Source organism: Fukomys damarensis, unplaced genomic scaffold, assembly GCF_012274545.1.
Source record: "Fukomys damarensis isolate Sample0158 unplaced genomic scaffold, DMR_v1.0_HiC HiC_scaffold_10, whole genome shotgun sequence".
Lineage (NCBI taxonomy): Eukaryota > Metazoa > Chordata > Mammalia > Rodentia > Bathyergidae > Fukomys > Fukomys damarensis.
Genome location: NW_022900922.1, coordinates 13,888,271 through 13,899,625, shown reverse-complemented (window position 1 = coordinate 13,899,625; position 11,355 = coordinate 13,888,271). Strand labels below are relative to the sequence as shown.

The following is an 11,355-nucleotide window of genomic DNA, read 5'->3' as shown; positions in this document are numbered from 1 at the left end:
CTCCCGAGGCTCCGCCCCGCGCCTGCGCCCCTTCCCCGGGGCTGCGAGGGAGAGCAGACGCCCCGGGCCTCCCCTTTCGCCTCCGAGGCTCTCCCTCTCTTTCTCCCCGACCCTCCTCAAGAGTGTTTTCCTGTGGACGGGGGAGGCCAAGACACATTCCTTGGCCTGGTTCTTATATGCTTCCTGCACCAATGAATGTACTCAAACTCAAGATCCTACCAGAGCACTTATAATTTCTCCTCCCCACGGTCAGTGGCGCTGCATCTCCTGGACTCCAGCACTCTGCTAGTCTCAAGATCTACCTGCTCCATTCACACTGAGATTTTATTTCCCCTCCGCCCTGACCTTTTCTCCTGACTAATTTCAGAAGTTTTAGTTAATCTTCTTGCCGTTTCTGTATATTTTCTAGACCATCTCAGGCAGCAGTTGGCCATTTAAACCAAACATTACACTAATTCTAATGGAAGACCCACTACACGGAATCACTGAACTAATAAGCTTTCAGCTATTGTATGTATATGATTTTTTTCACTTTGTTTTCTTTTCTTTTTTCCTATTAAGTTTATTGGTACATTTAAAACAAACAATACAGTTACATGTGGATGCCCTTCAGATTCTCTACTGAGGGTAGGTTTTGGAAAGGGAACATGACTTCCTTAGGAATGAGTACAGGAAGGCCTTGTGTTTGAGGCCTTGAGAAAAAAATTGGAAGGCGCGGTGGTCCCCAAACGTGCTTGCCCTGTGTTATGCCTCATCTTCCCAAACATCGCTCTTCTCACATGCGTCCCCCTGTAGGTAGCCTGGCTTCTTTGTTCTGGTCTGCAGCAGCATCGCTGGTTGCTGCCTTGGCCAGGCAGGGAGAAGGCACGCCTGTTTCCATCCTGGAGTGAGGGGAGGAGGAGCCTGTGCTGAGGAGAGGCTCAGAGGATTGAGGAACACTGCATCACAGCAACAACCTCAGTGTGTCTGCCCTTGACCCAAACCATGCTAAATCCAGTTCTGTATTCTTATCTAAGAATGACTAATGGAAGTCAATTAAGGCCACAGCTCTCTTTTCCCAGAGGTCCAGGTGTCTGTGTGTCTCCTCAGTGTTTAACACAAAACAGTCCATCCTCCACACTGAGGACCCACTTCTCAGGGTCACCTCTCTGGGCGTGGGTGCATGAACAATGGCCATATGGCAGGCCAGTTCCTGCCCTGGGGAAGTGCCTTTGTCCATCTGCCAAAAGTCATCAAATACTTATTGAGCACTCTCTGTATGCCAGGCATTTTGCCAAAGAATGAAAAAGTAAACATAAATACGATCCCTACCATGAAGATGTTCACAAATCATAATGAGGAGACTTGCAATGAAATGTGCTAGATGCTTCAACAGGATTGTGTATATCAATCCAGGTACATGAAAGTGCTGGAACACTGAATGGGAGACATGAAAGGAAGGGAGAGGTCAGAGAGCCCAGGGAAGATTCGCGTTCCAGACACATTTTATAAATGTCAGTGTTTTTACACATATGTGACTTATTTATTTCACTTAGGAGTATATCTTCAATATGTATCCATTTTTCTATGAATGAATCTATTTTCTCGTTCTTTATGGCTGAGTAATATTCCATTTTATAGAAAAACCACATCTTCTAGTTTCCCTGGTGTGAATAATCTGCAACAATGCATAAGATTCTAATAAGATTACTGACATTTAGAAGTGGGAAGAAAGGAGCTCAAGGTGTAGGGAAGGTGGGATGGGTAGGGGAAGAGTAAAAAAGGGAAAAGAAAAAAATGTGAGAGAATGAAAAGATGAAAATAAAGTGTTTGTAGATGGGGAGGGGAGGAGGGGGTGAAGGGAGGGCAGAGGTAAGGGGAAAAAATGAGAATCAAGACTTGTCATGTAGAGGTACAAGATCCCAACAATAAATGTAACTGCACTGTATCCCTAAAATGTACCAATTAACTCAATTAAAGATGAAAAAAAATAAAAAATAAAAAATAAAAAAATAAATGTGAGTGGCTCTCTAGGCAGATACAATATGGAAAGGGAAATGCGGCAAGTTGGGGGAAAATGTCACAATAATCTAACATCCTAGAAGGTAGGAGAGAGGCTGGGGCAGTAGGCAACTCAATAAGATATGCAGAAGTCAGCTTCCAGTGCATAGAGTCCTTCAGATCTTGTCCTAGGCAATGGGCAGGCACTGGGAGGCTTCACACCAGGACATGACACCTTGGTGGTACAGGGGAGAATGCTGAGCACCTGAGGCAGCAGAAAGGGACATGGTGTTGAGGACCAGCTGTAATTTAAGGCTTAGGGACCAATTCAATGTGGTGGTAAAGGAATGAGGTACCTAATGGATTTCAGTTCTTGGTTGGGGTGACTATGCTATAAAATTAATTGAGTTATGGAGGTTTAGCAGAAAAAATGTCCACATTGAATCTGAGTTCCCTGGGAACTTTCAGGAGCAGTGAATAGAGTATGTTTTTGGAGCCCAGGAGAGGTGTCCGATGCATATGCATGCACTTGAGAGAGATCACAAGCCGGGTTACGAAAGGAAATGACCATGCCCTGTAGGGTAAGGAGCTAAGAGGCAATCTACTTACTACAGATATGAGCAGTAAGTACATGGGCAGGAGGAAAAGGAGGAAAGAGAAGACAAAGAAAAGAGAGGAGTCTGGTATTGCCAAACACACAGAGAAGCATGTTGAGGAAGAAGTAGCTCCTAATGTATGCCAAAAGAGGCCAAATGAAAGACTGAAAATGGTGAGTTCTCAGCCGCTGGGAGTGACCCAAGGTGGCAAAACCACAGCAGCTTCGAGGGTGGGAGATGGTGACATGTGTATAAAAAGAATGTGTGCACTGGAGGAGAGTGGCCGCCCAAGTAAGCCTCCCCTGAGAGGGACCTGGCATGGGGTGGGCAGGAGCTAAATGTGGGCATTGTTTGTTTTGACAACTGGCTTTATTTTGACAATTAACTTTTAATATGAAGACACTTAAACATGATTCTTGTCCTCCCCTCTGCTTTCTTAGTGGTCATCCATTGTCCTGGTTTTAATTACAAAGCACAGCTTGATGATTCTGAAGTGTGTACATACATTCAAACATACTCTGTATACAAATACAAGAAATCTGTTAAAGGGAAACTCTTTTTGTGTAGAATGATACTCTCCCAAGTGTGCTTGGCTCTGCTTAAGCACGAACATAGAACATAAGTAATATATTTTATTTCTTTCAACTACATATTATAATTCTAAAAGTCAAGTTTGAAGAAGACACTGGCTATTAGGAGAGGACAGAGGAGGAGGGAGGGCAAGGGGAGTGAGGAATCAGAAAAGGAAAAGAGAAGTGGCCTTTACTCATCTGCACCACTAGGTGACAGAAAAACACTGTTTCAAACAGAGTTCCTTGTGAATAATGTGCAAAGTCAAGACTTGGAAACGGTGATGTCAACACTGCAGAAAGCTTGCCCCCTATATGACAGCTCCTCATTATCTCATTCATGTCTTGTAACCAGTGTGTATCCTACGTGTGTTTTCTGGGGATTTTTAAAGTTTTTTTGTTTTCTTCACCTCCTATATAGTGTCTCTGAAGAACATAACAGAAGTAATGGACACCAAGGACTACTCTTGGTAATAAGTGAAGAACTTGTGCACAGATTTTAAAAAGGACTAAATAATGGCAAAACATTAAATGGGCACATCGTTTTCCACTTTAATAATGACGAAAAAAAGAAAAAGTAACTTTAAAATAGACCCTTTAGGCACTGAGCAGCAGTCACAGAGGGAGGAGCTGGTAGCTGCGTTGTCCCACGAAGTCCATGAGCACACAGGCAAAGCTACTGAAACCAGCCACTCAGAACCCTGGAACTTAAACAAAGCAGTAGATCAAACCAAAGCCAGCTACCACGGAGAAACTATGGAACCTAGGTAAGACAGTGGTGACCTTAAACAACCTTAAACAAACTCGAGGGCATAGAAAGTCGTAAGCCCAGCAGACTCAACATCATACATATACCAATTCTTGTTCAATTAATTTGTAACTAACTTAATCTCTATTTTAGAAAACCAAAGGAACAAATTAAAATCTCACACCATGACACAGATGAGTCTTAGACATCAGCTCAGTAAAGCACACAATGCAGGATTCCACTTACGTACAAGTGGAAATCAGGCAAGCCTATTTTGGCAGCAGGCCAGTGAGTGGACACACAAGAAAATATCTCCAATCTGGGTGCTGATTTTTATCAGTGCCAGTAGGAAAAGCAAGCAAAGAATTGCTAGGACAGTGCTGAGATTCCCACCAGTAGATGGCAGCGGCACTGGGCACACCTACTCAGTCACCTAGCAGTGGGCCAGGACAGAGAACTGGGGTGGAGCACGCAGGGGGAGGGGGGTTGGTAATAAGAACACTTACAAAAACAGAAGCAGAAGAAAACTTACAGAGAATCACTTTCAAAAATCAGGGTGGATATTTCTACTATGACCTAGAAGCCATAAAGGAAAAGATTCAAGCATATAGAAGTCAAAACAAGAGAAAGGAAAAGAAAAACATCTACATGAAAATACTGCAAGGAAATAAAATCTAGATAAGCCAGGAAAAATGTGTACACCTCCTGTTCAAGACATATAGATAAAGTTATTTGATATACTTGGGCTCCCTTAAAATTAGTGAGTAAAGATCAATTAAAAACGGTCAGAGGAAGGCCAGGGATTTAGCTCAGTGGTTCTGCCACCTGCCTTGCAAGTGCAAGGACCTGAGTTTGATCCCTGGTACCAAAAAAAAAAAAAAAAAAAAAAAAAAAATGGGCAGAGGAAGGAAGAGACAGTTGACAGAAAGGGTGACTGCAGTGACAGAAACAGGAAGAGATGTGCAGAGCTGTCAGTCTCAGATCGTCACAGTGCAAGCATGTGTCACACAAGCGTGTTCTGTAGGACGAGGAGCACACTGTCAGAATGTGAGTCGCTGCCCCCAGATCCAACAAAAGCACAAAGGCAAGTGCCCTGTGACACATGGGCCACACCCTTAGGAATTTATCCTACCTGTCTGCTGGCACCCATGCAAATGGCAAACACAAGAAGGTATTCACCGCAGCACTGTGTGATGACAACAACAGAAACAGTCAAAATGTCCACAAAAGGATGCCACTAAAGGATGAGAATGCAGCACACGGTGAGACAGAACGGCTAGAGAGAATGAGGCTACTTAAAAGCTATGCCACAAAACCCTCGCTGAAACCCACGAGGGGAAAACGCTAAGTCAGTGACAGCGAACCTTTTACGGGTAAGGGCCAGAACTACAACCTCAAACCCACTTATTTATTGCAGAGTGCCATCACTGCAATTAAACCTGAAGACTGAGCTTTTAGTTTAGAAAAAAACAGCTGTTATCCAATGCTGGGCTGCTGGCGTGACTTGTCTTGAGTACCAACAGAGAAGGCTCTGTGTGCCCTCTGTGCCATGTGTGCCATCGGTTTACCACCACGGTACTCAGGTGTAATTCATAGACGCCAGAAGTATATTTGCAGACCTCTATCTCTGGATGTGTAGTTACCCCCGGAAATACACAAACTAACTGCAAGCAAAGAAATGGATGGGCAGGAGGTAGAGGGAACATTAGAGAGAAATTTAAACTTTTAACATCCTTTTGTATATGTGGCTATTTATTTATTTGTTTGTTTCCTACAATATGGGGGATTGAACCCAGGGCCTTTGCACTGAGATGCATCCCCAGACCTACTTATTTATTCCTTTCTTGCTGCCTCTGTTGCTAGGAGACAGAGTCTTGCTAAATTCACATAGTTGCCCAAGCTGGATCCAATTTATGATTCCCCCTTTTCAGGCCTCTTAAAATTTCATAAGAACACCTGGTTTCGTGGCCTTTCTAAAATATGGATTTTATTATAAGAATACATATGCAAAAAATAATTAGTGTACACACATAAAAGCTTCCTAGGTTCCTTCTATATGGGTTCCAAAGATGGAACAGATGAAAGCAAGTCATCTACAGACTAATGAACAGAAGAATATTAACTTCGCTTTTAAAAGCAGATTTAGCATCCAACTAAGTTGGAAAAATAAGGCTTCCAGTACCCAAGTTAGTATGAAGGAGAATCAGTATTCTGTCTAGATGGAAGCCAGGGCTCAGAATTGGCTAGCTACCTAATACCAAAATGTATCAGTATCTTTTCAAAATGTTTGTGAGTTAGGCTGAAGACTTTCATAATATATTCTTTTTTTAAAATTGAGTTTATTGGTACTTTTAGGTATATAGTATAATTACTTTCATTATTGGGATCTTGTACCTTTACATGACAGGTCTTGTTCTCATTTTTTCCCCTTCTCCCTACCCTCCCTTCTTACTGTTTAAAACAAGCAGCTTTCTGAGAGAAGCGTCAGCTAAGAAAACACCCCTAAAAGAAATGCTTACTGCAAGCTTGGCTCATTTAACCAAGAGCTTCATAACGTACTGCTCTAAGGATTAAGAAGATGTCTACTAACCCTGTGATTAAAATGGAACCACAAAACAAGCCCTCACATCTCTAAGGTACACTGAAGTTCTCCGAGTACCTCGTATTCATTAGCACCTTCAGGATGACAGAACAACTCTGTAAGACAGCAGCAGCACCTGTGCAGTCAGGAAGCTTCCCTCATATCGTAGACACTGTGGCTTTGGGCCCAGGAAATTCTTACAGAGAATAAAACCCAGCCCAAGGAAGGGATCACCTTGTGTGTCCTACATGTATTATAAGGGAAGGAGGAGCCAGACAGACTAACTGAAGCATTCTGAAGAAATTTTAGGAAATAGTTGAAAAGACCTAGAAAAAACAAAAGCAAGAGATTGCTTTATGAAAGAAAATTGCTTTATGTAGATTAGGTGCTGCATTAGCACATGCTACATACACTAATTGGGAGAAAAGTGGTTGCGTTTATTTAGCATTTCTTTTCTAACGAAGTTCAAAAGCACTGTTCAACGTTTCTCATTAATTTTACAATATCTGTCATATGCTTACAGGAGGAGGTTACTATTCCTTTATTTTTGCACATGGATTTTAAAAATGGGGTCTTAAAAGAAAAGATCAGATTTTCCAAGGAAGCTCATGGTGTGAATTTGAATTTTGCTGTGGGTCCCAGCATAGTTTAAGGAAGTCACATACCACTCCCCCCAGATAGATCTGATATGTAGGTTAACTATCATTTTCATAGACTGAATAAAGGCTCTGTGCAGAGTAGAAAAGCCACCTGGCAAAAGCAGGGGGTGTGGCAGGCACTTTATAAAAACCAAACAAAGCACATATAAACCTATCATTCAATGGTTTACTCGCTGTGATGATAGGAGGATGACTTGCTCTTTTTTTTTTTTTTTTTTTTCATCTTGATCCTCCATGTCCTCTGTTTACTTTTTCTAGTAGGTTGTGAAGAGTTAGTCATTACACTTGAAAAGAATCCAGTCAAGGTCAGGGATTTGGCTCCGTGGTTCTGCCGCCTGCCTCACAAGCACAGGACCTGAGTTTGATCCCCGGTACCAAAAAAAAAAAAGAAGAATCCAGTCAATTATTAAAAGTTAAACTCATTTTGATAGGACAGATGTACAAAATGGCAACTCCGAGTGGAATGGCAGCCTTCCTGTCTCAGATTCAAGGTTGTGAGCTCTGCAGTGGTACTTCAGAAGGGATATCTCCAAGGGTCTGAAAATGACCTTGGCTTTCTGAAACCACTCAGGTTCTTACATTGTTGCATTATCCAAAGAAGGAATTCATTGTCCATTTTCCCAGCCCTGGCTGAAATTTGTAACTTTAGGCATAAAGGATAGGCAGGGGTCCAGTGTTGACCTGTGATTAAAGTTACAGAAATCCTACAGTTTAGGATTACTCCATCTAAGGCTGAAAGCCAGCTGGAACCCTAGGACAAACAGTAACTTGACATGAAGACAGAATTCGTGATTTTAACACTGAACAGTTGATGTGAATACGAGTTGATTTACCGCTGTGTCAGCAGCATTACCACCACAGCCACCACCACCATCATACTTGTTTGTTTGTTTCTTTGTTTTTGGTAACGGGGATTGAACTCAGGTCCTTGCACTTGCGAGGCGTTGCCAGAACCACTGAGCTAAATCCCCAGGCAAGTCCTTGTTATTTTTACTCAATGAATCCCACATCTTTAAATATCTGAAAATGAAGGCAGAGGATCAGATTTAAGACAAAGGGGCTATGTGTAGTCTCATATGACAATCAAAGAGAACCTCATGCTACTTTACTTTTATACTTATCCACCCACTGTGGCTGGGGATTTAGCTCAGTGGTTCAGGCACCTGCCTCACAAACTCAAGGACCTGAGTTCCATCCCTGGTACCAAAACAAAACAAAAAACTACTCTATACTCATCCACCTACAATACGGGAGTCATGAACTGGACTTTCTGGAGATTTGAGTAAAAATATACACTTCCTTGTGGTGTTTCTGTTCTCTTGATCTTTCTCCAGTTAACAGCTTGCCGAGGTCCCTTATCTCCTTCCAGTATGTGCCCAGCTTCTTCTCCCCCAGGAAGCTACCTGTCCCCATCTTGAATGTAGCCACTCTTGGTTCACCCTGCCTCCCTGGCCTATCCCTGATCCATTTTAGACTCCTATTTTCATACAGCCGTTATCAGATTCTAACACATTATGTAATGTACTTATTTGTTCTGACCATTTTTCACCTCCTCCTGCTAAAACACAAGCTCTATGAGGACAGGGCATTTTGTTTAGTTAACATTTGTATCCCAGGTCCCAAGAGTGGGCCTCACATTCAAAGCAAATTTGTGCTGAATGATGAGCAAACTCAGGCTGTCTGCTCCTGCCTCTGTTACCAACAATGGACACACTTCTTATGTGGATTGGTGCAGCTCACTGTTGCTATCACTGTTGATTTTTGCATCCTCAGTGCAAATGTCAACCTTGGGAACAAAACAACAGCACTGTAGTCTAATTAGGAAAACAGTAATGACCTTACTGGCCCCTGAAAGATTCTCAGAGATCTCTGTGTCCACACTTTCACTGCTGAGCTAAAATAACAGATGCAGGGGTAAAGGAAGGCTCTTCCAAAGAAACCAGTTCTCAAAAGTCTCTTTGCTTTCTAAGACAAACAGAGAGGACTGTATTTTTTGTTTTGTTGGTACCAGGATCAAACTCAGGATCTTGAACTTGTGAGTCAGGCAGGAGCACCACTGAGCTAAATCCCTGGTCCCCCAGAGAGGACTGTAAATATGCTATTTATTTAAGAAGGCAATCCCATTTTACCATTCCCTCTCTTCCTGGATGCCAACATAATGCCCTCTCGTTCTGATTCCTTTGAACTTTCCCCTGGTTCTTGCTTTAATCACCTTCTACTTAAATACAAGCACAGCAAAAAGCTCCATGTCACCACTCTGTCTTGTGTTAGAATCATCCAGGTGGACTTTGCTGGGCTGGACAGAGTAGACGTGGTTACAGTACACACCTCTGAATAGTGCACGTTATGGCTCCTTCTTCCCCAACTATGATTCAGGGTTTCAAAAAAAAGGCCCAAAGCAACAAACGATGAACTTCAGGGTCATCAAGCCCAGGCAGACCCCTGTGCTCCCAGGTCATAAGTCAAGGCTCCTGCTGCTGGTTCTGGAGGAAAGTCTGAACCGTGGGTTAACAGTTAGGAACTCTAGGGACCAGGTGGTGACTATTGAGGAGTCAGGTTTACCTGAGCTGCAGCACTGTGGCTGTGTTAGCAGGCAGCAGAGGAGCAGGGCACAGCGGGCCTGCAGGGAGTGTGAAGCCAAGGTGCAGCTCTGGTAGGCCTTCTCCCTTCAAGGCATCTGCAAGCCCCCAATCTCTTCTGGGCCCACAGGTCGTTCTGCTTACAGAACAGCTTGTAAAACAATCTCCTTCATCCCTGCTCACTTCTCTCTGCTCCTGGTCCTCTCACGTTTTGGCCGTATAACTAGCTGCCCCCAGAGCAACCTGGAGGAAGCAACTGTCTCCCTGAAACTGCTCCCTAGGTTGTCGCACAGCATCATCACCCACATGCTCGCTTAAGCTACACACCTGGAGAAGTCACCCTGACCACCTCCCATGAGCCCTTATCCTTAACTCTGAAGTCCAAAATGTACTTTGCAAGGTGGCACCACACTTACTTGTCACTTGACTGAAATGGCAGGAGGCGGTCCGTGGTGCCCATCCCACTTGGTGACAATGTTCTTACATTTCAGGGAAAAATACTAGTGCTTGATCATGCGATGCTACTGCCCCATATGCCACAGGGAAATGTTAAAATTCATATGTGTACTACACTAGTAAAGTCCCCCCAATTCGAAATTTCTCTGGGTCCCTGTGTTTTGGATTAGGGGGTCTGGCCCCATAATGGTGACTAAATCCCTAAGGTTTTTCTCCGAATGTTGTCTTTGACACTTCTGTCTTTATTTCTTAACGCCAACATTTCTGGCAGGTTCAATCCCTCCTAAATTCTCTCTCCTATTGTCCTGTAAGCCTTATGTGTGATTTTTTTTTTCCTTTGCCCTAATCAAATGTTTCCACACTTAATATCCTTTCTGTAGTTTAAACTTAATCACTGCTCCATTCTAAAACACCAACTCTGGGAGTATTTCCCAACTTTCAGCCATTAAAGTACCATCTTAATCAATTTGCTAGATCCATGTGCCGATGTTCCAATTTTTTTTCCTCTTAGGTCGACACATTTTTTTGTTTATTTATGTGGGAATCTTAATGGCACTGGTGTAAATACAGAACCCATATTGTTTCTCATACTCAGAAGGTCAAAAAGTGGAAATAATCGAAAAAAATAGAAACTTTCTCAAAGGGGACAAGGCAGACACCTTGCTACTTATTGAAAAGGGTATTCACAAGAGCTAATACTTACTGCGCATCTACTATGCTCTAAGTATCTCTTCAGCTCCTTAAATTTAACTTGTCTTCCCAACCACCCTGTGAGGTGGCTACTTATTCTCATTTTACGATGAGGTAACGGGAGTCACAGACAAGGAACTTGCTTACGTCACATAGCCTCCAGTAATGGCTTTAAGTGAGAGGCCGAAGGAAAGCGGGAGAATGCAAAGCCGGCTCACCGAGTGACTCGGCGTCCCCACGTGCCCCAGCCTCCCAGCTCCCAACAGAGCCTCTCCTGTGGTGGCCAGCAGGTAGCCCAGGACCCGCACTTCTGCAAATCCGACTGCTGCGGGATAACCTAGGTTTTTGCAATGTTAATAATTTGACTTCTACTTCTTTAGCTTCACACGCTGCCCCAGGATCCTCGCGACCTCAGCAGGCAGGCGCGCGCGTGCACAGGCGATAGGACGGCCGTTCCCACCCGAGCCGACGGCCCACGCTGGTCCCCGAGCTGAGCT

The 11,355-nt window shown here is 43.5% G+C and overlaps 1 protein-coding gene and 1 long non-coding RNA gene across 2 annotated transcripts in view; both read right to left on the bottom strand.

Moving 5' to 3' along the window:
- Positions 1 to 311, bottom strand: part of Pcnx2 (pecanex 2) — a 205,321-nt gene extending 205,010 nt beyond the window's left edge. Inside the window, exon 1 of the mRNA XM_010622007.3 lies at positions 303 to 311. Coding sequence (XP_010620309.1) covers positions 303 to 311 — 9 coding nt within the window. The remainder of the gene's footprint in view (positions 1 to 302) is intronic.
- Positions 312 to 718: 407 nt separating this feature from the next.
- On the bottom strand, positions 719 to 10,907 carry LOC104860718. Its single transcript, XR_779781.1, has 3 exons — positions 10,872 to 10,907; positions 1,312 to 1,416; positions 719 to 881 (listed from the first exon to the last, which is right to left on the bottom strand). It is a non-coding gene; the product is annotated as an uncharacterized LOC104860718 (long non-coding RNA).
- Positions 10,908 to 11,355: the final 448 nt, after the last annotated feature.